The sequence below is a fragment of the Lagopus leucura genome, unplaced genomic scaffold (assembly GCF_019238085.1).
Source record: "Lagopus leucura isolate 7727_CA_CO unplaced genomic scaffold, USGS_WTPT01 Super-Scaffold_100012, whole genome shotgun sequence".
NCBI classification, from domain to species: domain Eukaryota; kingdom Metazoa; phylum Chordata; class Aves; order Galliformes; family Phasianidae; genus Lagopus; species Lagopus leucura.
In genome coordinates, this window is record NW_024962267.1 from 7,238,070 (window position 1) to 7,265,320 (window position 27,251).

Genomic DNA, 27,251 nt, shown 5'->3' on the forward strand with positions numbered 1-27,251 from the left:
AATTAGCCAAAGTTAAAATCCAACGGTTTTATACTATAAAGTTATGAATACTTGTAATTAAGTGACAGAAACACCCATTTCACTGAGATCTTAACTGTTTTATTCACAAAATAAACAACTTCATCTTCCCAGAGGATGAATTTAACAGAAAGACTTAAAGCAACAGTTATAAAAAAAAAGCAGTACTGAAAATTTGAAAAAGTCTGATAAAATTTACAAATGCAAACTACCACTTTGTACAAAATCTTTTTTAAAGAAAGTTTAGTCATTTTTTAAAATACAGTTTCAACAGCTCAGAAACGCCCATTTATTTCAAACTGTTTAGGTATTATTTTCGTCTGTGTGGGGAATTCTCCCTTCGTCTATCCTCATATTTTCTGGATTCCCTGTACTGGTCAGAGGAATGGTTGTACTTCTCTCTAAGTCTTTCTGAGCCATTTCTATATCGGTGGTCTTCTTCTTCCTCCCTTGGACTTGACTTGTTATATGATCTCTCTCCAGATCTAGATCTTTCTCTTTTTCTACTCCGATGTCCATTATCTCTGCTCCCGTGTCTATAACTTTCATCATCAGAAAAAGAAGCTCTTCTTTCTGCTTTCTTCTGTTTTGAATTGCTGTGTTTATTTTCTAGATCCTTACTTCTCTCATAGTTCCTATCTCTTCCACTATGGTAATCATCTCTGCCATTAGACTCATCCCTGTGATGGTATTTTGATATGTCATCTCTCCTATATGCTTCGTAATCGTCTCTGCCATTAGACTCATCTCTGTACTGATATTTTGATGTGTCATCCCTCCTGTGTGCTTCTCTCATGTTTCGGTGATTCCTTTCTGACTTGCTCTCACTATCACTTTTGTCCTCTTGCCGCCTCCTTCCCACTTTCTTCTCAAGCGATTTTCTTTTCCTTTCTTGTTTTTTCCGGGAAGCTTTTTCAGATTCTCTGTTTTTCTTTTGTGTTCTCCTTCTTTTAGCTTTGGAAGCATCTGAAATGACAACAAATTATGGGAATAAGGTTTTATTTTAATCAACTATTTGATCTATTAAAGTACACCAAGAGTTATAAAGAAATACCTGTATGGAAAAACATTCCAACTTTTGTTATGTATCTGGCCAGAGGTTACAAAAATACCAGCTTTGCTTGTATCCCTCCCCTCAACCAAGGATTTCATGCAATGGGATAAAATCCACCCATTCTTTTAACTGAGCAGGTTCTGACTATTTTTAAGGGTCTGGCTGTATTACAGGCCTCATATTTTAATACGAAAAGTTCTCCCTTGAAGTGCAAGCTAAGAAGCCCAGAGCTACATTATTCCTCTAAGCTTCAGCATTTGTCAGCATCTGCACTGTTACAAACCCACAAACCTCAAGTGAACAACAGGCAAGGCTACACCACATCCAAAACAGTAAAAACAAGAAAATATGACCTCATGGAATAATCTTCCACACTTCATCCGATTTACCATGACTACACAGTTATCAAGAACATGACATCATACCACTTTAGCTCTAACAAACATCAAAACCAAACTTCTTCCTCAACTTACAGAACATAGAAACAAACATGCACTTGAAAGGAAAACATTACTAACCAGACATATAAATGAAGTAACTCATACCAAAAGAGTAACATGCTAAACAGGAATCTGACATAACATGTAGGTCGTGAAAGACGTGCCTTCACATTTTAAGTGCTACATACTGACAAAACTCCAACAATCAAGTGTCCCCTCTCTTCTACTCATTTGTAGCTTTGACACCTGCAGGGTTTTTATCCTTTACCTATCCAGAAGTAATGCCTGAATTCTGAGAGCCTCTACACATCATCACCTTTTTACTGACTTGATACAGAAGGACCAGGCACAGGATGTAAAGCCATACATCAAAACTCAGAAAATTTCTTTCCAAAAGGTCATCTTTTCCAGACCATCCATTATCTTCAAATTGTTTACTTCACCAATTACTTTCTGGAAGAGCTTATCAGGCAAGGAGTTTAAAAACAGCAGAGAGGGAAAAAACTCTTAACACTATCCTGAGAAAGAAAAGCCAGATGAAATAGCTTCAGAAACTTTGTGGTACTGCAGCAACATAACAATGACTCTGGTTTGTTTTCAGGAATGATAGTGCTAGCTTGTCAACAATTTAAGATCAGCTTCAGAACCCTAAGAAAGGCCATAGACTACTGACTCTAGGAACCACAGGAAATAACATTACATTAACATCTACAGAGCTTTAAGAAGTCCCCAGTTTAAACAGGGCCTACATACTTGTTTCAAGTAAAAAGTGAAATCATCATGAATGCTAAAGAACAATATAAAGTTAACAAGTTTAAGAAGAGGATGTTTTGATAAAAGCCCAGTGGTCCTTAAAAATACATAAATATACAGATATTTTAGTTATGCCACAGGTACTGAGTGAAAGCAAAGCAAAGGCAGTGCAGCTGCTTTAAACCAGTAAATATTTGCTTTTAATTTACAGAAAATATTTTTTTGTCTAATAAAACTTGGCTTTTGAAAATAATGTATAACTACCTCAGAAACAGCCTCCATATGAACCAACATCTGTATTTCTAAATGTGCAGCAGTATTTATCTCAGAGGAAGACTTTACTCTTCCTGTTTGCTCTTTATTAACAATCTGCAGATTTCTCTCAGCAGATGTGACAAAGCATTATAAGCAAACAGTGAACACTAAAGTTGCAGTCATTTACAGTTAACAATGGTTATTATATGAGCTACAGTATCACATATTTAACTGTTTCTAACCACCTTATGAAAATACTGTAGCCATAAATTGATTTAATAGTACATCAAATATCTGAGTCCTACAGAAGCTGGCTAATCTGTCTGAACTAAGGCTTGCTGGCACTCTGATTACATGCAATGACGGATCACTTTGGCTACATTTTAGAACAGTAAGTTTTTCTTTTTTTTCCCCAACGCTACCAAGGTAAAGAAGCCTTCCCTCTGTTTGCAGCTTTTTAAAAATCAAGCTATAACCAGTAAAATACCTTCATTTTGTAGCAAGCCTGACCCACATTCGTAAGTGCATAGTTATCTCAAATTAGTATCCCATACGTGACATTTAAGTACACAAAAATCAGGGAAAAAGTGAAACTGGGCTACTAAGATATAAAAATACAAGTTTTATGACTGTACGCCTTGATGAAGGAAGGACAAACAGTAAAAGAGAGGGTCCTAAGACTACAAAAATCAAGTGCTCACACTATCAGACTGCAGACTCAGTTTGGTTTGTCACTAAGGACTTACCTCTCTGGTTCCTATCAAGCAGCTCAGCAGAGCTGCAGCTGTCTATGCAGGAACCATCTGGCTCTTTGCTGAACTAACGCCTTCTTTGACCCTATTTGACTGCGCCCTCCTCTAGTGCTTTGCTGTCATTAATGTGACAGCTTTAGGATGAAATGCAAATCAGATTTTGTAGAGGAACATTGCAAGAGGACAGAAATGCATTTCCAGACACGAGCAGTTCACACTGCTTTTATTTTATTAATCTGCATTTTCATTTCTGAGTCACATAATAAATCAAATTAATTTTGAATCAACAAGGTTCTGAACTACAGAAAGTCATGCTGTGTTATCATCTGCTCATGTTATAGGAGAGACTGTACACAGTAATTCATACTAGCAAGTACTTCACAGATTAAGCAATGTTTATGACAAATAATGATTACAACATGAAACTACATAATACTAAGTTATCAGCAAAAGCTGATTCATCCTTGAAGATTTCCCTTAAGGCAAGAACCCTCACTATATCAACACAGAAAGTCTTCCAGAGAAAGAATTAGAAATGAAGAATAACAAATAGAATAAAACAAAACTCACTGCTAGAACTGACCAATGTTGTGTCTAATCCACAACAGGGTACCTATTTACAGAAGAGGATACTAGGAGCATCAAGCTCACTCAATTAAGCAGTGGAAAAAAGAATCAGATGTTAGTACCACAGTTCCCCACTAAGCTATATATATCCCATAGAGATATTAATACTAGCCCCTCCGTTCTCCACTAGACTGAAAAGACAGCTCTGTGCAACAAGTATCAACTGTGTAAGAAACTCTTCTATAAAACAGTGTTCCTCAAGTATTTAAATCTCTAAAAACGGGACTAAGATCTTCTGTTTTCTGAAAGAAGTTTATATGAGCAAAAAGAAGTATTTTAAAAACATGCAATTTAAAAAAAATATATTTATAAACCACAGCAACACTGTCTAGAGCTAGTTTGTAGCAATAACAGTAAACAGAAGCATGGCAGTAAACAAGAGGTAAATAAATAGTTATAGCTAGTGCTTGAATACCTGAGTCACTGCTGTCGGTACTGCTAGATGAAGAGTCACTGCTGCTGGATGACTCTGAGCTACTGCTACTGCTGTCAGAATCAGAATCTGAAGAAGAGTCTGTTTCTGAAGATGAATCTGATGACTCAACATCTTGTTTCTGAGTCATTATCATCTTTGGTGCATTTTTCAGATGCTCCCGTAATTCATCTCTAAGGAACAACGACAATATCATAAAAAAAAAAAAAAAAAAAAAAAAAAAAAAAAAGAAGTCACTTCCCTCTCCCACCTCCTAAACTGAGAGGCAGGGAAGGAAAGCAAATATTAAATCAAACAAAAATGTTCCTCACGTAAGTCCTCCAAGGCCAATAGAAGTGAAGAAATTGATGGCAAAGCGAGTGTTTCTTGGGTTATCCCGAGGCAGTAATCCCTCAAAGAAAGGCTGCAGTGTTCTGTTGAAAACAAACATCTAAAATAATCAGTATGCCAGTTTAGCACTAATTCTCACTGACATTAATAGACTTAAAAAGGAACTATATTACATAGCACAGTGAAAATTCTCTTCATGCATTTTTCAACACTTTCCTTGTTTATATCTGTGATGTATATTAACAAAATACTTCTGAGATCTAATAATGCACTGTCATAACTGACAGTTTGAGGAGCCTGATTTTGCAAAGCCCTGAGCAGACCTGTGAAAACACAGCAGCTAGTGAAAGTAAAGAATATTACTTGACAACCATGAAGGACAAAGATCAAATTAAACAGGGCCTTAAGATGGTCTAAATTCAAGCTTACATGAACTAAAGCATCTGTTAAGCTTAAGAGTCAACCCAACTAATGGGAAGCAGCTCTAGCAACCAAGATGAACGCTGCCAGAATGCAGTGTATTAAAAAACCACAAACGCTTAAAAGAATGTTATTGACACTGTACTCAAGGACAAGCAACTAACCCTAGAAAAACTAGAATCTGGTCCTTTTCTTCTAAACTTTGTCAGAACAAACAGCCACAGCAACTTTCATTACTGCTGACAAAACAATGAAATTAACAGACTGGCACTTGATACATTCTTGTACAAGTTGTACTGTCTTTGGAAAAAAAAATAATATAGCTTTCAAATAAATACTCTTGCACATAGCTGAACTTGTCAATGGTAGCATTCAATTTAAAGGGACTGTAAGTCTCTAATGAGTAAAGTTATACATTAACTTATTCTTGAAAATTGCAGCTATAAAACCACCGATGTAGTTGAATTTGAAAACAGAGGTTTTATTTGTACTCTTTCTGATGAATTAATTCAACGTACTGTTTTTAAAATAAAACTTCAACTTACATGTCCTTTAGTCTTGCATTTAAATTTGGAAGTCCCATATATTCACTAAGCTCCTGAAAGAATATTTTGACAAAAATCCTACTGGAGGAAGTGGTTGTTTCTTCACTCAGTATTATACACTCCAGAACCTGAAAATGTTTAGGAAAAAAACACACAAATGAAAGAAAGTATGTTCAAACTTCACCTAAAACCCTTTGGCCTCCTGAAAAAAACAAGTAAAGACTATTTATTTATTTTTGTTCACCAATGCACACTAATTCTCAGTCAAGAACTTTTCTTCCTTGAAAGGTCCGTTCTAACAAGAAATTTCTGATCATTTTTAAACTAGCAATTGTTTCAGGATTTATCCTGTCCAAGAAAAGTCAGTGGAAGAAAAACAGGTGTGAGAACTCCTGGAAAGTTAAAGATTTGAAATGGGTGTTCTAAAGAGGTGAGATATTTGGATTAATTTGTGTGTGCCTGAAGAATGTCAATTAGATTACATTATCGAACAAGAATAAAAGTGTAGGAAAAGAGAATTGTAATTATTTCTAAAGTTTCATATAAAAAGCCTGAAAATTTTCTGTATGAAGTTAATTTTAGATGATTTCTTTACATTTACTTTTTGAGAGACAGCTAATTACACTGCTGATTAGCTAAAAAAGTGTACATTTTAATCAACCAATTCCAGCTCAGCTCTGTAAAATAACAGCTCAGAGCCACTAATGAAGAACTGTGGGAGACAGAAACAGGATAGGATGTTCAATGGTGTATCTCAGAATACATTTAAAATAATTGTTTGCTACAAGTGCCAATAGTTTCAAAACGTTGAATGAATACTAAAACCAATTTATTACTAATTTCTGAATTACTACAGATTAATAATTAAATAAAAAACCTTTGGCAATAGCCAGTTCTACTCACACTCCAGGGAATGGAATCAGTGTACAGCAGATGAGCAAACATCTTGGCAACATTCCTTAATTTGTTTGTTTCCAAACGATGAATGGTATCATACTGTTCCTTGAAAATAGCTTCAAAGGATTCCATATATTCTTTTTTTAACATGCAGAAACGCTGAAACAGTATTTTACAATTTAAATAACCAGATTAAGCAAAATATTAAACACGCAAATAACATATGCATAAATGACTTATGCAATGTAAATGTAATGCTGCTAATATTTATCACAAGACCTTCTGTTAAAAACTAATACTTATAGAAAACATCTCCAAACAGATACAATTGATTGCTTCCAGCAGTTTGTCAGAGCATGGAACTCATCTGCATTGCAAAGTAGTAATTAACAATTTTGACCTACAGCAAATGATTCAGCAATTTATTTTACTTCTATACATCCAGTATTCTCACTGGGCGTAACCCCTCAAATACAACTTTTTTCATGATGTCACTGAGAGGGTATTTAAGACCAGAGAGGCAGCAGGAACACAGTGAGAGGCAAGACACTTCGGACATAAACACTGCAATGAACACTAAAAAAATTTAAAAATTAGTTTTTAAAAATTAAATTAAAAATTATATTTTTTAAAAAAATTAAAAATTAAAGTAAAAAGAAATTAACAGTTACATCCTACAGCTTTTTAACATCCACATTCAAATGGCTGGTGCTTCATAACAATATCAGCAGAAATATTTCCTCAAATACTGAATTTAAAAAAAAACCTACAAATGGAAGTAAACACTTGCTTTCATCAGAACTGCTTACTCTATTTGACTTAGCGAGTCAGCTCTGCCAATGTAAGAGATAGGAAGAGCTTAGGTAATTAACCATGACTACATTTGTAGTTATTTTGAGAAAAATGAAAACAACACCAAAGACCCAAGATGCTAAATGTTTACTGAAAGACAACAAAACAGGGAAAACCAGGACAGCAACTAATGCTTTGTCTTATAAGATCTACTAAGCAGCTGAAAGAAGAGTCTCTAAAGTCAACTGTTAGCATTAAGAAAAGGATCTTTCCAGTAACTCACAACACTTTTAACTTCTTTTAATATCAATGCCTTGGCCTCCCATTTACTTCTCTACTGTAATGGAAAAATGGGAGGCCAAAAAGGAGAAAATGAGTTCTCATTTGGCATTCACTGTGCTTGTTACAATCCAGATGCTAATTCAATCAATTAATATAATCATTTTCAGTATAGTAAAGACTATTAGTTTTACTTCTCTATTAAAATTGATTTGACAAGAGTAAACCAAAAGAAATTATCTACCATCGAGTGTAAAATCTGAAATTAGGACTCACCCCTGCCAGTAACCCAAAGAATTTTTCATATGTTCTTTGCTGAGCGCAGCAGTCAAGTATCATGTTGCAGAGTTCTTTCTGATTTCAGAGAAAACAACATTTTTTCTAGGTAAATTTGCTGTAGCAGTACAAACATCATCACAAAGTATCAAAATATTAAGGAAACGCTCACATGGATGCCAGCTGTGAAGCAAGATATTTACATAACTTCCCTGGATAAAACAGTAGTTTTCCAAATTTCTTGTGTTTCTGAAGTTATCTCAGGGTCTATATTTGCACTTTTGGCATTTGTATTTTCTCTTATGCTTAAGCTGATGTCTTTTAATGATTCTGAGCTCACTCAATGTGTAATTTAATAACAACAGTCAAAACTACTTTACTAACCATCTTTACCACAGAGCAGAAAAGAACACTAAATCCCTGCATCTGGAGAAAACATAGACAAAGAAATCCATATTTAATTACATCACAGGAGACCCCAGAATAACTGGTACCTTAGCAAGTGCTGGTTATCTTCATAACAAAACGCCAGACTTGGAAACTAGATAGATGCACGTAAATGCCTACCTTTGTGAGTAGGAGCAGACAACTCATGAATGAAATCTGTATACATCTTTACAAAGATCCTAAAATAATTAGTTCAATTTTAAACTGTAACATTTCTTTATGTAGCGGGTATAATTTTACAGGTTTTTTTAGTCACAAAATAACCATCTAGTAGTTTAAGCTCGGACACATTTTTAAATCCTACTGCTAGAAAGAATGAAATACACAAAAAAAGCAATTGCTTTTTTTTTTTTTTAAGGAGTTTTTGCACAAAATAAACATAAAAAAGCATAAAACCAGGAAGACCTCTTTTACCATTCTGAAATCTTATTTTTAAATAACCTTTTTCAAAAGCAACAAAAATAATTCAGAAGACTAACTTGAGCGCTTCTTTTCTTACTAAGGAAGTGAGCTTGGCTAGGAGAGAATGCAGGAAGTAGAGGCAGATTGGCCTCCCAAAGCTTTTTTTTTTTTTTTTTTTTTTTTTTTTACACACACACACACACACACACACACACACACACCAGTGACAGACTGCCTTCCATCTCTCTCCTGTCCGAATGCATGTGAGCATAAGCAAACATCAGCTATGGCAGAAGATACTAGCTGCCAACTACCCAAAACAACCAGTTTCCTCCCACTCCACAAAAGGCAGCCTTGTTGGAAGAAAAGATATCTGTCCTCCTTTCTGCTCATTTCCCAGTATAATCACTCCAAGTTAATTATTGTATCACCCTCCAGCTATAGATACACATAAATGTTGTTTTCCTGACTACATAAACTGAGCAGACAGTGACATGGCTTATGGCACAGTCACTAATACAACCAAAGCAAATATTCTCATATATGCATTAAAAGCCATCAAATACTGTGTTGCAGTTTTCCCCCAATTATTGTATACTTTTCCATATGACCAACTTCACAGAGTAAATCAATTTATGATGTTCCCAAATAGGTTTTAGAGTATCAGTCATATATCTTTCATGATTATTTAAAATAAACTTTAAACTTTCCACTAAGCTTACGATGCAAAAAGAAACATTTTGCCCATCACAAACTGTACTCAGAAGAAACAGCAAACCAACCACATTTAACAAGAAGAAATAATCCCTTCTGATTATACTGAGGCAGCAACGTATGAAAGAGAAACCTAAGTTTGTTTAAAGGCATTCTTTTCAACACTGTCACACTGGGTTAGCTTGATATATTAAAATGCATATTAACTTTTTATATTATCCTGCTTTACAGTAATGCTTCAGGTAATCAGTTTTTAAACAATAAAAAGGGGTAAAGTGCTGATGCCATTGCTAATAAAGTCAGCAAGATTTGAAAAACAAATTACTTCTTTTCCTCATCTTAAATGCAATTACAATATTGGTATCCCCTGTGGTTTACAGTAATTAAATATTTTAACATTTTAATTAAATATTACAATGATTTCTAGGAGGGTATCTTGAATAACCACATGCATGAAAATAGCTTTGCCCATAGACATCCTTGCCAGTGTTATCCAAACAACTCAAGGTTAGGTCTACAGTAACTGTCTTTCAGATTAAAAATTAACAAACTTGAAAATGATTTAATTATTTTTTGAGAGATGTAACAAGTTCACAAAACAATTCCAGCTTCAATTATAGCTTTAAGAGGTTAGTTAACTTGTTTTGTTGCTTCCAGTGCTAAAGTTTCTAAAGATGATTAAGGTGAGGAAAGCTTGTGGGTTTTACTGCAGCATTTGCTTTAAAGAATGTAACAAGCGCTTCCCAGTTTTGAAGACACTTTGTGTACTGTGCTGTCCAAAGCCTTCCATACAATGACAAGCAAGCAAGCATCCAGATTTGGTCAGATACTAAGTACAGCTATCTTGTCATGAAGTAAATAAATCCTTCAAAAAATATCTGATGTCCAACACAGAACGAGCGAAATCTCTTGTGAAGATCTTTACCTCAATACCGTATTATGGAAAAATGCCACTTCCCAAAACTGCTGAGATTGAAAATAAGGAGAAAGACTTCTCTACATACACTGTATTTCCCCAAGTTCTCACTTGAACAATTCCTGATCAAGCAGGATAATGGGTTGGATGGACTTAAGCGCAGCCTTGCAGGGAGATTATCTTTTTTAAACCAGCATTACTGCTTTAAAGAACAAGCATACCCTTGCTACTCTACTCTATTAAACTAGCTTCACACATAAGGGCTAAATAACTTCAGAAAGAGAAGTTAACTCAGTTTTCTCACTCCTTTCTGATTCTGTGTTTCTTCTTACACTATATATTTTTTTCATTCATTCATTCTCCTTTGTTTCTTGCTGTGATTTCTTTAAGAGCCACTCCTCCTCTTTCAGAGTTGACCCACAGCTGTTCTCCAAGGAGGCCGCTTTGCTCCTCCTTCCCTACCTGGAAGTGATGACATTTCCCCTCTCCTTCCTTGCAGCCATGCAGTTCTGCTCCTGTACTGACTATATAAGCTGTATACAATCTGAAGCAACCGTGAGATATCCCTTATCCACAGACTACTAGTTCTTTTTAAAACATACAAGTTCCCACGCTAGTACGTGTGTTTCTATGATCATGTAATGAACTGAAAGAACCAATATGCTGGAAACAAAACTAGTAAGGGATTATAGGCTGGTTTACACCACTGTGAAATTACCTAAAATCAGCATCTTGTTTTTGTACATTGTTGCAGTGTTTTCACAGATGCTGTTCCTCATTCTTCTCTATTCCAGCTGAAGTTTATTTTACTACCTTTAAGCTTTCCCTACAATGGTAGGGAAATGTAGTGCATGCAACTTACATATGCCTATTTTTTCCAGCATCTCTCTCTTCCTTCCCTCAGTTCTCAGAATTATTGCACAGAGCCAAGGCTGACAAAGGGATAGAAGGTGCTTCAGTAGCAGGTGGTCTGGCAAACTGCACATAATGCTTTTGGCAGTTCCAGGTCTGTCCTCTATTAGGTCAGCTGATAGTTATTCTTCAACTTCCATTATCCCTTTGCCTACATTTTTATTTTTTTTTAAACCTCAGTTTGTTTTATGATTAGAGAACTGTATGGTTAAAGTTGAACATACTCATCAGAAGACAATTAGACCTACAGGATTTTATGTAGGAAGAAAAAAATGCATATAAGGACACACATGTATTTAATTGTGCTGCTTTAAATCTGCTTCCCGCTACAAGTCTGCAGCACACATGGAAGGCTCTAGTAAAACAATACATTGAAGCCACACAGCATATGCTTCCTTTCAGTCTCAAAGGTATGTGTGCAAAAATTAAGTAACGCCACTGAGGTGATGTGGGCAATTCCATCTTCACAGCTTAAATGCATACACAGAAGTTTGCAAGATCAAAGCCTAGCCAGAACTCTAGCTAGCACCAGGTACTAGTAATACAGAATATCACCTCCTCTTCTCGTCTATATTTTTATTTTGTAGATGGACGTGTATACCAAAATAAACACAGAAAGGGCAATGAGCTTCACAGTTAGATAATGAAATCAGCTATTTTTACATCAGTAACATTTTTATTAATGATAAAGATATGCAGTTAAAGGAAGCTTTTATGTTTTTTATATTTATTGGAAACATTTTAATAAAAACATCACCTACCACAGTTATAAAATGCATAAATCCTATTAAAAAAAAAAGAATTTAAGTCTAGACACTTCAGAGAGTTGCAAAAAAAATTAAAAAAAGCTAGCATTTTCTCATTCAAAAGATAAACGAGTCAAATGCTGGCACCTTCTAATAGATTTCATGTATTTTAAAAAGCACATTTTAAAATATAAGTTAGGTTTCTGGGACTTCATTCTGTATACACATGGCTTAGAAGTTCCCCTTAATTTGTTACTATTTATTTCCAAGAGATACTTTGAATAATCCAGCTACACAATTAGTTATTTTCTTCTGCAAACATTCAGTTCCTCCATGATCCTGAAGCCTAAACAAGTAACCCCTGTTCAGGTCGTGACAGAAACCTCAGGTCAAACAAAGCACCTAGTTCATTCCCATCTACTTCACTCTGTTTAGAAACTGCTTGCATTTTAAATATGTAATCTACATACTAACTGGAGGGAAAGGAAGAAAGTAGATAAACTGGTTCCATAAAGGGCATTTTTCAGATTTTATCTCAAGATCCACATTCTGCAGTTACACGTGCGTTTCTGATGTAACTTGGGGGATTATACTGATGTCAATGGCACTGCATGGTGCACACAGTAAAGCCACAGAACAAGACCCCATCTATTAAAATTTTATATTTTAAATGTAATACAGTGTTTAGAAGCAGGTTTTTTTGCACTTAGTCTTCTGAGGATCTTATATGTGTAAAAACTGGATCAAAAAATACAGCATAACTCATAAGAACTTAAATTAGTGTAAAATGGTCAGATAGTAACCTAGTATAAACAAGCATTCAGATCAAAACTTCCACTTGAAAAACATCACAAAATCAAATTTCTAGTGGAAGCATGGACCCATCTCAAACAAACACAAGCCTACTGGTAACACTGATCGTTCTTTCTCTCCTCAACACCTTTTCAAGTCGCCTAAGGAATAGACCTGAATCCGAGAAACAATTTATCATCTACACACCATGGAATACTCTAGACATCAATTCACAGGGCACATAACCTAACCTATCCATCCTACGTACTGAAAGAATACACTATAAATCAAAGGACTGTTAGAGGCATTCCTAGGATCCTACAGATTGTAAAAAAACAGCCAAACAAAAAAACCCCCATCATTATGCCCTATATTAGTTATTGTCTCTCAGAGGAAACTGCATCAAGCCAAGTCCTATTTCAACACAAGTCTGAAATAAACTGAAGGCTCCATGAAATAAACAAATAAAATGATAGTCCTGCTACAAAAGACAAGGAATGGCATGGAAAGACTTAAGGATGATCATGTATTACAGACAGTAGCAAGGCTGTGAATTACCAAGGTGCAGCTGCCAAACCAACCAGCTGGGATGCCCCACATTTGACAAAAGTAAACCAATGAATCTCTGAAATCACTGACTTGATCAGAACGGAGTTATCAGATTTAGATCATCCCTCTCCATACCAGCTTCTTGGACTCTGTTTTCACTGAATGTCAAGTCAAAATAAGTACTCCTGCTCTCTTCAAAACTAAATTAAGAAATAGCACAAGCAAGACACTCTCACCCCCCACCCCCCCCCACCCCAAAGTAGGACTGTTTTGAGGAAGTGTGACTCCGTCCTGTAAAACTGAAAATGTGTCAAATGCATGCATAAGTCTTTCAAGGGTTTGCTTAAAAAAAAAAAACTTCTCATATCAAGTAAAAGAAATAAATCCTGTGACCCATTATTTTTGTTTTTGTATAGCCACACTGAAGGTCAGATATTGTTACAGAAGAGGCCCTAATTTAGTTCAGCAAAGTTCCAAGTGTTGCTGTATACAGATTCAATTTACATCACAATCATTGGGAAGAACAAACCAAGCCTTTCTGTTTTATCCAAATGCTTGAAGAGCAAGAACAATATATTTTTCTCCCTGAGAAAGACTGAAGAATAAAGTAAGAATCCTTTATGAGCTCAGCTTGAATGATGCTTCAGTCCATTTTAACTAAGTATTCTGTAAGCAGTAAAATCTTTCCAAAAAAAAAAAAAAAAAAAAAAAAAAAAAAAAAAAAAAGAATCCAAACCCCAAATGCATTCCACATACACGTGGATTCATTCCACATACACGTTTCACTAAAGAAGGAGCAATTCTCCAGGTAAGTACTTGCGAGTGGACAGATAGGAGTGCTATCTAGATCTGAACTACCATGAAGAAATCATTTTCTTTCAACTAAAAGCATCAAAAACAGAAACACACTCTCTTTCAAGAGCAGAGGTAACAAAACCTGGTAAGGGAAAAAAAAGTGAAAAGCCCATTTCTGACATTTTTCATTGGGCTTGGTTTTTTTTTTTTCTTTTTCTTTTTTTTCCCTGTAAGAGTTTTGAAGCCAGAAGAACTGGTAATACCACATTCCTCTACTACAGTTTTAACTTAAATTTTCTTCTTTGGCAGTGCATTGGATTTACACCATTTTAACACGGATAATAACAGCACTTTAAGAACAGAAGTAGTTCTCTCTGCCAAGATCAAACATATGCCCAAAGCAGAAACTGAAAAGCTTGTTTAGAACAGCTTGTCACAGGCTGTAGTACAGACTACAACAAAGCTCTTCAACTTTTGATCTGCATGCTTCAGTTGGGTCTAAAAAAAAAAAAAAAAAAAAAAAAGCAAAAAACAAAACAAAACCAAAAAAAACCCAAAAAACAAGAAAATGCACTCAAATAAAAGGGGTTCTTGAGCTTTAACAATGGCTTTTATTGCTTTTTTTGCTGTGGATTTGACTCACATCAGTATGTTTGTTCTGTTCCTTAGCATTAGAAGTAGTACTTAACTATTCGGAATATCAAATTCAGACTTTTATTCTCATTATTTTTCTGCTTTTAAGGTTAAAAAGAAAAAAATACAATGAAGATTTGAAACATATTTACAGTAAAAAAAAAAAAAAAAAAGCCTGCTTTTCTTGAGCATTTTTGTAAATCCAACTGAGGCCTGAGATCAAAAGTTGAAAGCTGGGCAAGAAAACTGCTTGTAAGCTTGCAACAGAAAACTGCAGTTATTTTTAAATGAAGAATAGAACACAGAGGTAGAAAAACTTCTCTGTTGAAAAGAAAGGGCATGAAATAAAAGGTGCAGATGAGTATTCTTAGAAGAGGGAATATGTAGCTGGAGACTAAAAATTAACTATGCAAATTAGACAGAAATGGATGATGTTTGTGCTCAAAGGCATTCTTTATTTCTGAAAAAGCATTTCAGTTCGTAGCAGAATGAAAAACGTCTTGATTTCAAGCCACAGCACAGCAACTTAATAAAGAATAAATAAAGATTGCCAGCATTCCCATCAACACCGAGTCACACCTATACTGTAATGCCATAAAGCCTTATTAGGTTGTTCTGCTCCATAGATGATCCGTTTGAACCTTAAAGCTCTTCTGCACGTGAGATCAGTGTGGCAGACCCACGACAGGTCTGGCAGTGCATTAAGCACTTCTGTCACAAAGTAGTTGATGTGACACAATCTGTAATTCAACCGCTGACAAAAACTGCTGAATTTAAACCTGAAGTCAGCCCTACCCTATCATGTCTGAAGTCTGTGCACATAAAGACTTGAGACAAGTGCCTTAAAGTAATTAAGACTTTATTAGTCTCAAAACTGTCATTCATGTCTGTCTTCAGTTTCAAAATACTCTTAGTAGTTTTTAGGTAGCATTTCACAATTCATTACTCAAAACTGTGGAATACAGTCTTACAGATAAAATTAATGAAAGCTAATAGTTTTCATTTGATAAAGTATTCTGGAAGGAAGAAATTGACATTTAGCATAATTAGAAAACAAATTTTGCAATGAAAACTTTAAGTTTTCCAATTTTTGAAAAGTAGAAACCATACTGAATGACACTAGAATTAACTCTAATACGTACACCTTGTAATAATTGCCACTCATAGTGGGGCTGGCACGGAGAATGAGCTCTACAGGGTCTTCATTATATCAGAACTGAGGCCAGCATAAAGGTTTTATGAAAGAGCAATCAACTAACCATGGCATCACCACCTCTCCTACATGAAACGAAGCTGCGATTTCCTTACAAGAACAAACATGAGTTTATCAAACATTTCAGAAGTGTATCAAGAATGGTTAAAGCTTGGAATCATAAGATGTGAAAAAAATGTTGGGCAAGATCCAGCATCTTCCTGAAAAACAGGTTCATGGAACTTTCATTTAAGGGAAAACCAAACAAAAAAAAAAAGGGCAGAGGGACAGGGAGCTTTATGGCTAAAAAAAATTCATCCTGTGACTTGTTTCAACTATGGAAGTAGTGAGAATAATTTCAAAAAGGCTTCATTTAAGAACGTACGGGATATAAGAGAATTTTTGTTTAGAAATAGAGGGTCAAATCAGACAGAAATGCCCTGCCATCCATTTAGCACATGGACAGATCTGAGGTGCATAAATCCTTTTATAACTTCAGTATCTACAACTGATTGTCCTTTCCACTCTCACACTGATCAGGAAACTGTATTTTCCTTCTCCACTATAAAACACTGCTTAGGAGCTGTAAGCCCATACGAGTCAAAGCTCTCATATTTTTTATTAAGGTAAAATAAAAAGTAATGATTATTATTAGGGAATGAAAACAGCACAAAGAGGAGGTGGCATCTTATGAAAAGATGCAGATTTACATCAGTTGTACTCAGCCATGAACTGCAGGAATTTTTGCAACTAGTATGAATGATACCAGTTTGATACAGTTGATAGCAGTTTATCTCTTTTCATAAAACAATGCGTACATACACACAAAACGCCAACAAGAACTCTTCAGCATTTAACCTAAAGGCATCTAATTAATAGTAATTAGAACAGAACCCTAGTTATATGGATCACATAACATTCTTTTTTTTTTTTAAATAGGATGCTTATGCTAACTGCAGCCAATCATCTATGCACCACAAATTTTAATATTCAAATACAAAAATTGGTATTAATCTGCATGTAATTCTTCTCAGAGAGTGTTAAAAGTTGATACTAAAATCTGTGACGATTAGAGAAATTTGAACACTAAAGTAACGACAGGAAAAAATATACTGGAATGAAACATTAGGAAAACAAAGTAGCGCTGTCCAGAGACATAACCAGACAGCTGACAGGATATCATGTTCTGTACCCCTCCATCAATTGTTCTTTAAAAATACATTACTCAGTAGAAACATTCCAGAGATTAAGTCTTAATGGTAAAAAGCTGCCATACTGTAGTCAACATTGTATTTTGTTTGGTTACTAGTAGTTCCATATACAGACTATTAGACAATTTAATTTATCCATCATTTTGTAAGTCTCAAAACTAGATCTGGAAGTTCCTTTCAGAGCTTTCCTACAAAATTAAGAATGAATAATAACTTCTGCTTTTGCAATGCAGCAGAAAAACACGTATTTACCCATTTCTTTTGCATATAGTAATATTCTTACATTTTTTTAAATTGTGATTGATAGTGGAAATATAAAATTTCTCAAAGCTCACACTTTTATATTTCTACAAAGCACATCACAGGGTTATGTAATAAAAAAAGATAAACACTTGGTAAAAGGACCACATAAGTATGAGAGAAATAACACATTAAATTCATCTCTGTTTATCTGCTTATTTTCATTTGCGATTAAGGCAACCCACAAAAGCAGAAGAAAATAACCTAATGCCCAATACTGAGTCAAACCTCACAAAATACCTAGTTTTCTGAACTGAAGTGGTAGAAAAGTCTATTTCTTTCCACACTTCAGATTGTGATTAATGCAGGTTTTTCGTTTAAATATATATTTTCTCCTTGCAGTTCTTGACCATAGAACAGATGATAGCTGAGACACAGCAATGGGATTAAACACCAGCAGTTGAGAATCAGTCATCAAGCCAATTACTAAAGCAATGATGCTCAAGTTCTATCTACACTGTATAACATAGCTTATGCATTCCTGACTGTTCTCTACTCTTTATAGCTGAATTGATTTTCTGCAACACAGCATTTTTTCCCCAACTACTCAGGAATTCTTCAGGTTATGGCTTCACTGGAACCCAGAATCGTATCAATGCTTTGTATTGCATTTAGGCAGCGTTGAATCATTTCATGCACAAAATTAAAGAATCAAATAAGACAAAAACATAGCAGTCACGTGAAACTTTTAAATTACTTTTATGTAAATTGTTTGCTGGCTAAAGGACAATTTCTCTTACTTGAGAACACATCTGATGATCTCCAAGACGGCAACTAAGCATCCATACACAGATTGCTTTAAATCAATACACAATATTACTAGGAAAAAAAACCAACACAACACCAAAAACTGAAAGCAATGACATGATTCATTCTTTTAATACCAATCTGTATTTCAAGTCCTACTGACAAACTCCACAGCTGCCTGAAAATACCTCCAACTCCATTCTCTTTCAGAGTCAGAGTTCTGAAAATGTCTTCCAAGTTATGGTACTTTTGTTATAGGATAACCATTTTCCAACAGTCCAACCAACAAATCTTTTCAGGCTTTAAACAAATATTTTAAACTGCTTGTCAGCAAGGAGCAATTACACAAAAGAAACGTGTTAAGAAATATGTCAGCCTAAGTGCCCTAAAGGTTTAAAGACATATTGAGGAAAAACAGCTATAAGGAGACACTGTCATTCATTTACTTGCCACACAAGTTAGGTCCCAGGACAAGTAAGGATTCTCAATACTACACAACTACTTCACATTAATAGCAACAACAAAAAATAAGCTTACTGTTTGACTTTCAGGAAAATCCATCTTCAGCAATTTGTGAGCACATTCTTCAAAGTCTAAGCTGCAATAAGAAAAAAAAAAATTCTTCTTATCTGAGCAATATACAGCTGTACTAAAACACCTGAAAATCACTGACTTTTGTTCACTTGAAAATTTTGATTACAGCAATACTCACAGAAAAGTCCTAGTGCATTAACTTGTATTATTGTATTGTAGAACAAAGATTTTTGTTTGAAATGATGATTTAAGAACCCACTGTCAAAATAATAGTTAATTTTCTACCTTATAAATCAAGTTCCATATGGTATTTTTAAAAAAAACGATGCTAAAGCAGGATTTAAAAAAAGAAGAGAATTCAAATTCGGTCACATGAAAAGAAATGCAATTGCGTATAAATTATATCATGTTTACCTTGACTGAATAGCAAGATAAATGGTACGACGGAAGGAAACCAGGTTGATCTCTGTTTTGTCATGGACAGTAACTTTCTGGCCTATGAAAGAAACACAATTTGGAAATAACAAAACATTAAGTCATATTTTTTATAATATCTATGTATCTCTTAGAACATATCTATTTTTATTAGGTCTGCAACACATCTGTGTAAAAATACCTTTTGTATCAATACTTAAGATTTAGGCAGTATTGTGTTTGTATATTTATTTCTATCAAAGTAAAGAATTTAAAATCAATGTTCGCCTTATCTATGACTAACAGGTAAATATTTAGAGATACAGCAGAGATACAGAAAGCCTCCTTTTAAATTTTCACTCTTATGCTATGTGCTAGTATTAAACACTTAGATCTGGGAATAATTGCAGATTAAAGCCTCCCTTAACATTGCAGTGTTCTTAGTTTTATAAAATGTGCAACAAAAGTCAAGCTTTCCTTTACAGTTTAACCTACAAAAAGAAAAACAAAAAACGTGCACTCAAAACAATTCCAACAATCAAACAAAAAACAAACAAAACTCCAAAACTATCACCACTAAGTTGCCAGTCACACACTTACCATCTTCATCCTCTTCTTCATCTTCATCTTCCTCTTCATCACTACTTCCAGCCTCCTGATCTGGTTCAGACTCACTGTCACCTTCATCAAGGATTTCTGAAAGAGCAGATTAAAGGTGTACAGAACGTAATAATTCAGTTACCAAAACAACAATTGATCTAACATCTGAGATTGAAAGGATGTCTCAGGCAAAGAAGGTATGCCACAACTGGCTAAAAACATAGCTGTAGGGACAATACTGAGGAAAGGGATGGGAGTATGTCAGAAAGGAGTATGATGAATTGAAATGCAGTTATCTGAAAAACAAATGCCACCTGCAGTTAAACAAGACTTGTAACGATAGTTGGGTAACTAAATAGCATATAAAATACACAAAGTACATAAACACATATTTTACATATAGCATGCACATATAACATCTAATAGAATACATCTATTATGTATAAAACATGTACACCTGTACACGTACACATGTACACCTACCTTTCTTGAGCGCTTTGTATTTCTCTTCATTTTCCATAAAGTTGGGATCCATCTTGAAAACATCTTTAAAATAAAAATGAGTCTTTAAAACACAAAATGAAAATAAGGCTGTATATAAAATCTTTAGTTTGTTTTTGTGTGAAATATAATCATGGAAAATATTTATATTTCTAACTTACTAAGAACATCCTCTGGGTTGTATTCATCTTCTAAAGGCAACATATGAGTAAACTGATCTTCCTCTTCCACTAGATCTAATCCCTCTGGAATGATTGGATGATCCTTGAAGCCATCCTTCCGTACAGCAAACATAACTTCTATCATGTACTGAACACGCATGTCAATTTTAGACTCGTGGAGAATGTGTCGAAGACGGTCAAAGATTGCTTTGGAAAAAACGAAATATTTAATATGGACAAGGACTGAACATAACACAAAACAAGAAAAGGCTAATATATTGGCTCATTATACTTACCATTAATACCTCTAGGAGAAACTTCTGTTAGCTTGAGCCCACTCTCCTTAAGAAATCCAATTGCTACTTCAATACTGTCATCAGTAGGCCTTTCAAGAAGCAAGGTGAGCATTTCCAAACATAAAACCTCATGAGCCTTTAGAAAGAATATCAGTAAAGAACCAGAATTTACAATATTTCTTTGAGGATGTCACACCATTTGTTTAATCACATAAAGAAGGCAACACTGGACAAAACTAATTAAGAGGTTGTCAACATTTCATACACAATTTAGCTATTTATATTTACACTATCTTCACAGTGAACATGACTATACTTTTGAAATATGAATACATTCTAATGAACATTTTACCATTACTGAAAAAAACAGAATGCATTTATACAAACAAATAAAATAATACTTAGCTTACTAAAACTAGTTTTAGCATTGCATAGTCTTTCAAAATAACTGCAAGAAGTAACGTTTCAAACTGAAGTATCTTATACACCAGGGATAGAAACCCTGGTACCTCTAACACAGAAGATGGTAAAACAAGGAAATATACAAATTTGATTCAATTGATTCTGATCCTGTCTACAGACTTAATCATCTTTGTATGAGATTACAGTGCTGCAAGAAAATTCCATTTAGTATCTGCAGGAATTCATTTGCTTTCTATCACAAGCTATCAGAACAGTATCCCAAACATATATGTAAAGTTTTGGGAAGCTCTCAGACATTAAATGCAATGGCTAGAGATGAGAACATCACAGCCATATTATCAGACAAAATCTCTTTTCTAGAAAGTCCCAACAACTTACAGCAAGTACTGACAGGAAATCTGAACTCAGTTTTCCCATAATTTATGGAAAAGGAGAAGTAAATTCACTTGAGCTACCACTATCTTGAAGCTAAAATAAATAGAAAGCCATATAAAATATGAGCAAGTGAAAACAAAGTAACATACCACATTCTGATTCATCAAATGCGCAACGAACTTTGAAGACGTCAGACAGAGTTGCTGCAAAAGAAATAAACGACTGGAAACTGTAACATCTTACATGAAAGAAACTGTAACATCTTACATGAAAGAAACACTTGTAACTGAGACATTCTATACTATCAATTTGTGCTTCTCAGTCAAATTAAGACATGAAAATAACTATTTTGGTATACTGGCAATTATTCTACCATTAGAACTGCATACGTCCAAGTAAAATATAAAAATAGCATCACAATTCCAAGCTGAAATCAGTAGCCAAGCTTTCATAATACACGAGTGCTACTTTATTTAACGTACACATGGTAGGTGAAGCATAATGATACAATACAAACCACAGGTCATGGCTGTGCACCCTTGAAATACCTAACTTGAATACACTCAGTACAAAATTACTCAGCAGTTACAAGTTTTAGCATTTTGTCTCTTCACATTTTTTACATACCTTATCATTTCTGCGATATCCTTTGCGAAAATTTAGTATCAACCTCTTGAGAATCAATTCACCAATATTTGGAAACTTTGAATTAATAATTGCCACAAGAGCCGCATAAACATGGGTAAAAATTGGAGAGGCACCCTGAGCTTGCAAAATGGATCTAGACAGCAATCCCCTGCAAATATACACAAGTTTAAGAATAAAATTTTTCTTATAATAAAACACAACGTTTTCTCCCATTACGTATCACAAAATAGGACTGCATTGTTTGAATAGTTAGAAAGGTGCTATGTGGTCATTTTCTAACAGTTGTTCACTGCAAAGCCCAGGAGGAAAAAAAAAAAAGCCCTCAAAATGTGACTCTTTAAAGTACTACTTACTATAGGGTTAATAAACGGAATAGAACTCATCTGATACGTGTATAAAGGAACAGAATACTTGGTTTTAAAACTATTAGCTACAAATGCAAATTAAATTAGTCTGGTTATGATCATATTTACTTGTACAATCACCATGATTTATAACTGCTAGAATCATAGAAATACCTAATAGCTAAATAGCCTTTTCTCCACATTACAATGGGAAAGATGAAGGTGGTAAACAGATCAGTCAGACAATTGTAGAAAAGTGTTTTGGCTAAAAATATTTACTTCAGATAAAGTCCAGGAACACAGAAAGAAATAGACAGGCACATGTAAATTGCAAGTCATTCAAGTAAAATCAATAGATAAGCTAAAATAAAAAGGAAACATGCTATCTGCTCTACTGTCTTATTCTTCCAAGCACGTACTCCTTCCTCTACCCCTCTGCTCCCAGCCCCTTTCCTCAAGCAGGGTAGTCCTCTGCATAGGAAAATATAGCCATAGGAAAATATAAGCTTTTAAAGTCAGATTAGTCACCATACACTAAACATACAGTGATGCAAGAATGTACAATATACATATTTACAGAAAAAAAAAAAAGTTGACTTAAATATTTCAACATTTACCTTCCTCGAACAATATTCTCCTGAAGCAGCTCATGAATAATATTTTCTATATTAGAAACGTTTACTTTATTGACGAGACCGTTGATGGACTTCTTCAAGGCTTCCCAACTCATCCTCTGATATGCCAAGCTATTCAAAGGCATCACAGATTAGTAAAGCATAAATTTGTGGCAGCGCTGTTATATATACAAAAATGTGAAGATGCAATATATTAAATAAAAAAACTAAGAAAACATTCACAGCACAGATGTAATGACTAGCTCACAATTATACATTAAATGACTACAAACCCACCAAACCAACATGTCATGCCAAAATGTAATTCCCACAGATGTGGTATAACCCAGAATGTTTGTCTTTTAATGGCATTAGGAAAAAAAAGCCTGTTTATGCTCTGTATCCTACTTTTCCATTAAGAGCAGAAGTGGAGAGGGTCATAGTCTGATTTGTTATTTTTGTTGTTGTCTGTTTGGCTAGCACTTTGTTTTCCTCAGACAGGTTGGGAAGAGAAAATGACTTAAGAAAAATGGCTCTCATTTTTTTTCTGATCAGAAAGGTATCTCAAGAAGTGTCCCACTTATAACAACGTTCCTTAAAACCCTTCATAGTTTTGTTTTTCAGGACGAATTCTAATGTTACCTTCAACTCACCTGTTTTTATCAGTAATTTGTTCTTGCATCATCCTGAGCTTGGCAGGTGGAATATATGCACCACCTGTGCGAGTAAGGATTGGATCCACTTCTTCTTTCTTCTTCTTTGAAGTGGCTTCTTCATGAGTATTTGAGCCCTGAACTGTTGACCTCTCTGGACTCCTATGATCAGGGGAAGAGAGTCTTCTCTTCCTCCTTCGATCATAATCTCTTTCTTCCCACTTTTCATAGTATCTGTCTCTCCCTCTCTCCAGCCTTCTAAAAAGACAAAAAAAAAAAAAAAAAAGAAAAAAGAAAAAAAGAAGCTGTTTTCCTCTTTTGTTGTTTAAAGTGAGTACCTTCATAGGAATTGAAAAACAGGTCTTAGTATTCACCTTTCTGAAGATCTGTCATCATAATACTCCCTTCTTGAATATTCTTGATCATATCTGCTGTCATCAGAATATCTTCTTCTTCTGGGAGATGGAGACCTGTCATGCTCTACATCCCTATTCACAAACCAAGACACAAAATTCTCAGTAAAAGGATTAGAGAAACTATGCTATTAATAACTACCTGCAATGCAATCTGTTACATACACACCAACAATTCCAATTCTGCACTCCACTCTTAGTATGTGCATCATTCAAAAACAAGATGTTCCCTTTATAAATTGTTGCCAGACAGCAAAAAAAGAAAAAATGAAAATAAAGAAATCAACAGAATCACCTTAAAAGGAAGCACCTCCTACCATGTGGGATAAACGCTAAATGTCAGTAACATCAATCACCAAAGGCAAGTGCCACACCGCATTTCTTGAAACTCACGTATTCACTTCAGCTACTTTTGAGGTGGTGCATGAAACAGACGCCACTAAAAATGATTGCCTTTGGTACAAGATGCTTTATTCCAATTCAAATATGAAATATAGGTAAACTGCTAGTGCTTCATCTCCTGCATCAGTAGACTGTGCTTCAAACAATACTTGTACACCTGTTGCTGGCCTCCATAATCTTGCTATAAACATCAGTACTGTTCCACAAAAGAAGGTGTTATCTAATTTCCATTTTCAAGATCCCTGAGATTTTAACTGAGAATTTTAGACTAAAAGTATTTAGTCTTAATTACAAATCTATTTAACTACTGCTTTTTATACACGCAAGTATTTTATTAAACCTGCAATTATTTTTCACAGCTATTATGGTAGCGTATAAAATCATACTATATTCAGTTTTCACCTTTGTTGTTTGTTTCAATTTTTCTCTCCCTAGAAGGTGTGTACATACATACATACATATATATACACACACACACACACACACATAATCACAGGGAACATAAATCAATCATTTCTACCTGTCCTCTGGAGTCAAACTTCTGTGCCGTGGACTGTATTTTTCTTTCTTTTCATGACTGGACCCATGCTTAAATAAAAGAGAAAAAAAATTCAACTTCAAAGACATAAAACAACTAGTGTGAACACACACACACATACATATAGACATCAAGGCATATGATGGCTTTAGCCCACTACATATTTATAAGAAGCAATGTTCATCAAATAAAGCTAATAGCAGTCCAACTTATCACAAGGAGAGCTGCTTCTAAATAACACATACTTAAGCAGCTGCTACAGGATACTGTAGATGCTAAGTTTTTATCATGATTTCAAGAGGCTGAACGCAGATGAAAAATCATACAGGTTACTAAAAGAAATTACAAACTGAATGAGATTGAGTATTTTCACGGTTTACCCTGCTTCTACAGGGCATTTGCTATGGATTACTGTCAGAGACTAGGCAAAATCAACCTTCAGTCTTTGTTTCTTTACTGTTTTCTTTATCCACACATCCTTTTATACTTTGTTGTATCATGTGCAACACTGTTTACAGACATCTACCAGTCCTTTTGTTTAGCAAACGGCAAGTATATCTTCCCTCTTCTAAAGATTCTTTTTTACTTTTTAATTAAAAAAACTCTCATTTTTTTCTAACCATTGTATGTTTTCTCACTGAATCATTCCTAGCTTCATAAATTTGACATGTATAAATTTAATACGCATAGTAACAACATGAAAAAGGTGGTTTTTTGGGGGGATAATGAGTTCTCATGAGCTCTACAGCATTTGCCTTGGCCCAAGTAGACTAACAGACAAGGGTTCATAGGAGTAAAACAATGTTACTGATGTGTCTGTCTCTGGGAGTTCTCAGGTATCCTTGCAAAAGCAACTATTTTGCTGAATAACTTATTTCCCTCAGCTTTTCCTGACCAGGCTTCCTATCATAGGTTACAGTATCCCTCCCAGCCCATTCCCAAAGCACCCAAAGAACCTACCTGGCTAAGTTACTCATTTCAACAGGTGAGAGAGCACTACTATAATCATTTGGTCAGGAAAACATGAGGACATACCTATGCTCAATACCAAAGGATATTTGAGCATCCCTGTCAAAAACTACTTTGGCGAGAAAGGCTGGAATGTAACTAGGAGCAAAACAGCCCAGGCAGGGTTGAACACAAACCCCCCCAGAAAGCTAGTGATAAAGATGTCACTCAAATTCAGTAAAATTCTAGTGAAAACAAATGTGGTATTTCTACACCTCATTTTTTCTCATTACTTGCCAAGAAATCAGCCCTTCCACCCTCCCTGCCACTCAGAACTGTACTGTACAACCTTTAAAGCTGAAGTTCAACTTCCACGCTAAGAAACGCAGCTGACACAGTAACTTATACTTCCTTTTCTTCTTAACATCATCATTACAGTTTCAGCACCCTTTTTCCCTATTTCCCAGCCCTTATGTTCTCAGCTGAGCCACCATTCAGCCACTTTTGTTTCACTACCACATGCCAATAATGTTCAGAACTTCCATTGCAAGGACAGCATGCACCAGCCGCTATAACTGACTGCCTTAACAGTAACACCTCTGTTGCCAGTGGCTGCCACCACCACTGTCTGCTTTACAACAAGCGTTCTATTTAATACAACATCAACAGAAACCTAGCCACCAGCAAGAAGAGAATGAGAATAATACACAACATAAGCTTCAGGGCACTTACGTTTATTTGTGTCACCCTGCTCTTCATCTCCACTTCTGCTATTTATACAAAACTCTGAACGTGCAGCAACGAGAAAATCCAAAGCGGTGACCAGTTCACCCAGAACGTTTCATCTACAATACAGAGACGACAGCAAGGATTTTATATTGTACAACACAAACGTTACATTGCCGTGCCGCAGGCCCAGCCGCGCGGCTCCCGCCCCTTCCGCCCGCTCCCCCTCCGAGCCGCGGCCCGGCACACAGGCCGCGAAAGCCGGACCCGCGGGGCTCGGGAAGCGGCTCCGCCTCCTCGCAGGGGAGAGAAAGGGCAGAGAACGGAGGGACAACTCCCGCCGCCTCACCTACACCTCGCCAAGCAGCCGCAACCCCCGCTCCGCACCTACCGCCCGCCGCCGCTGTACCGCCGCCAACGCCGTCACTTCCGGC

General features: G+C 35.4%; 1 protein-coding gene across 3 annotated transcripts; it reads right to left on the reverse strand.

The window, feature by feature from the left end:
* Positions 1-77: 77 nt before the first annotated feature.
* On the reverse strand, positions 78-27,251 carry CWC22 (CWC22 spliceosome associated protein homolog). Of its 3 annotated transcripts, none has more exons than XM_042874699.1 (20): positions 27,209-27,251; positions 26,824-26,936; positions 25,126-25,193; positions 24,165-24,278; positions 23,791-24,048; positions 23,141-23,269; positions 22,159-22,327; positions 21,681-21,734; positions 20,734-20,869; positions 20,438-20,644; positions 20,259-20,321; positions 19,776-19,871; positions 19,176-19,257; positions 18,765-18,825; positions 7,872-7,949; positions 6,531-6,683; positions 5,628-5,755; positions 4,644-4,745; positions 4,315-4,505; positions 78-984 (listed from the first exon to the last, which is right to left on the reverse strand). In XM_042874699.1, the coding sequence occupies exons 2-20, from the start codon at positions 26,848-26,850 to the stop codon at positions 329-331; spliced, it is 2,772 nt and encodes a 923-aa protein (XP_042730633.1). In that variant the 5' UTR covers positions 26,851-26,936; positions 27,209-27,251; the 3' UTR covers positions 78-328. The 3 variants fall into 3 exon arrangements, with proteins under 3 accessions (XP_042730633.1, XP_042730635.1, XP_042730634.1); XM_042874701.1 differs by having other exon boundaries at positions 27,205-27,235; XM_042874700.1 differs by having other exon boundaries at positions 27,167-27,223.

What these genes read in the sequence shown, in the direction of transcription:
- CWC22 (XM_042874699.1), bottom strand. Translation starts at nt 26,850, where the DNA reads ATGAAGAGCAGGGTGACACAAATAAAC. An exon ending in ATACAAAGCGCTCAAGAAAG is followed by an intron (nt 19,872 to 20,258) that starts GTAGGTGTACAT and finishes CTGCTCTTTCAG; the next exon opens with AAATCCTTGATGAAGGTGAC. An exon ending in TATCTTGCTATTCAGTCAAG is followed by an intron (nt 18,826 to 19,175) that starts GTAAACATGATA and finishes TTCTTATTGCAG; the next exon opens with CTTAGACTTTGAAGAATGTG.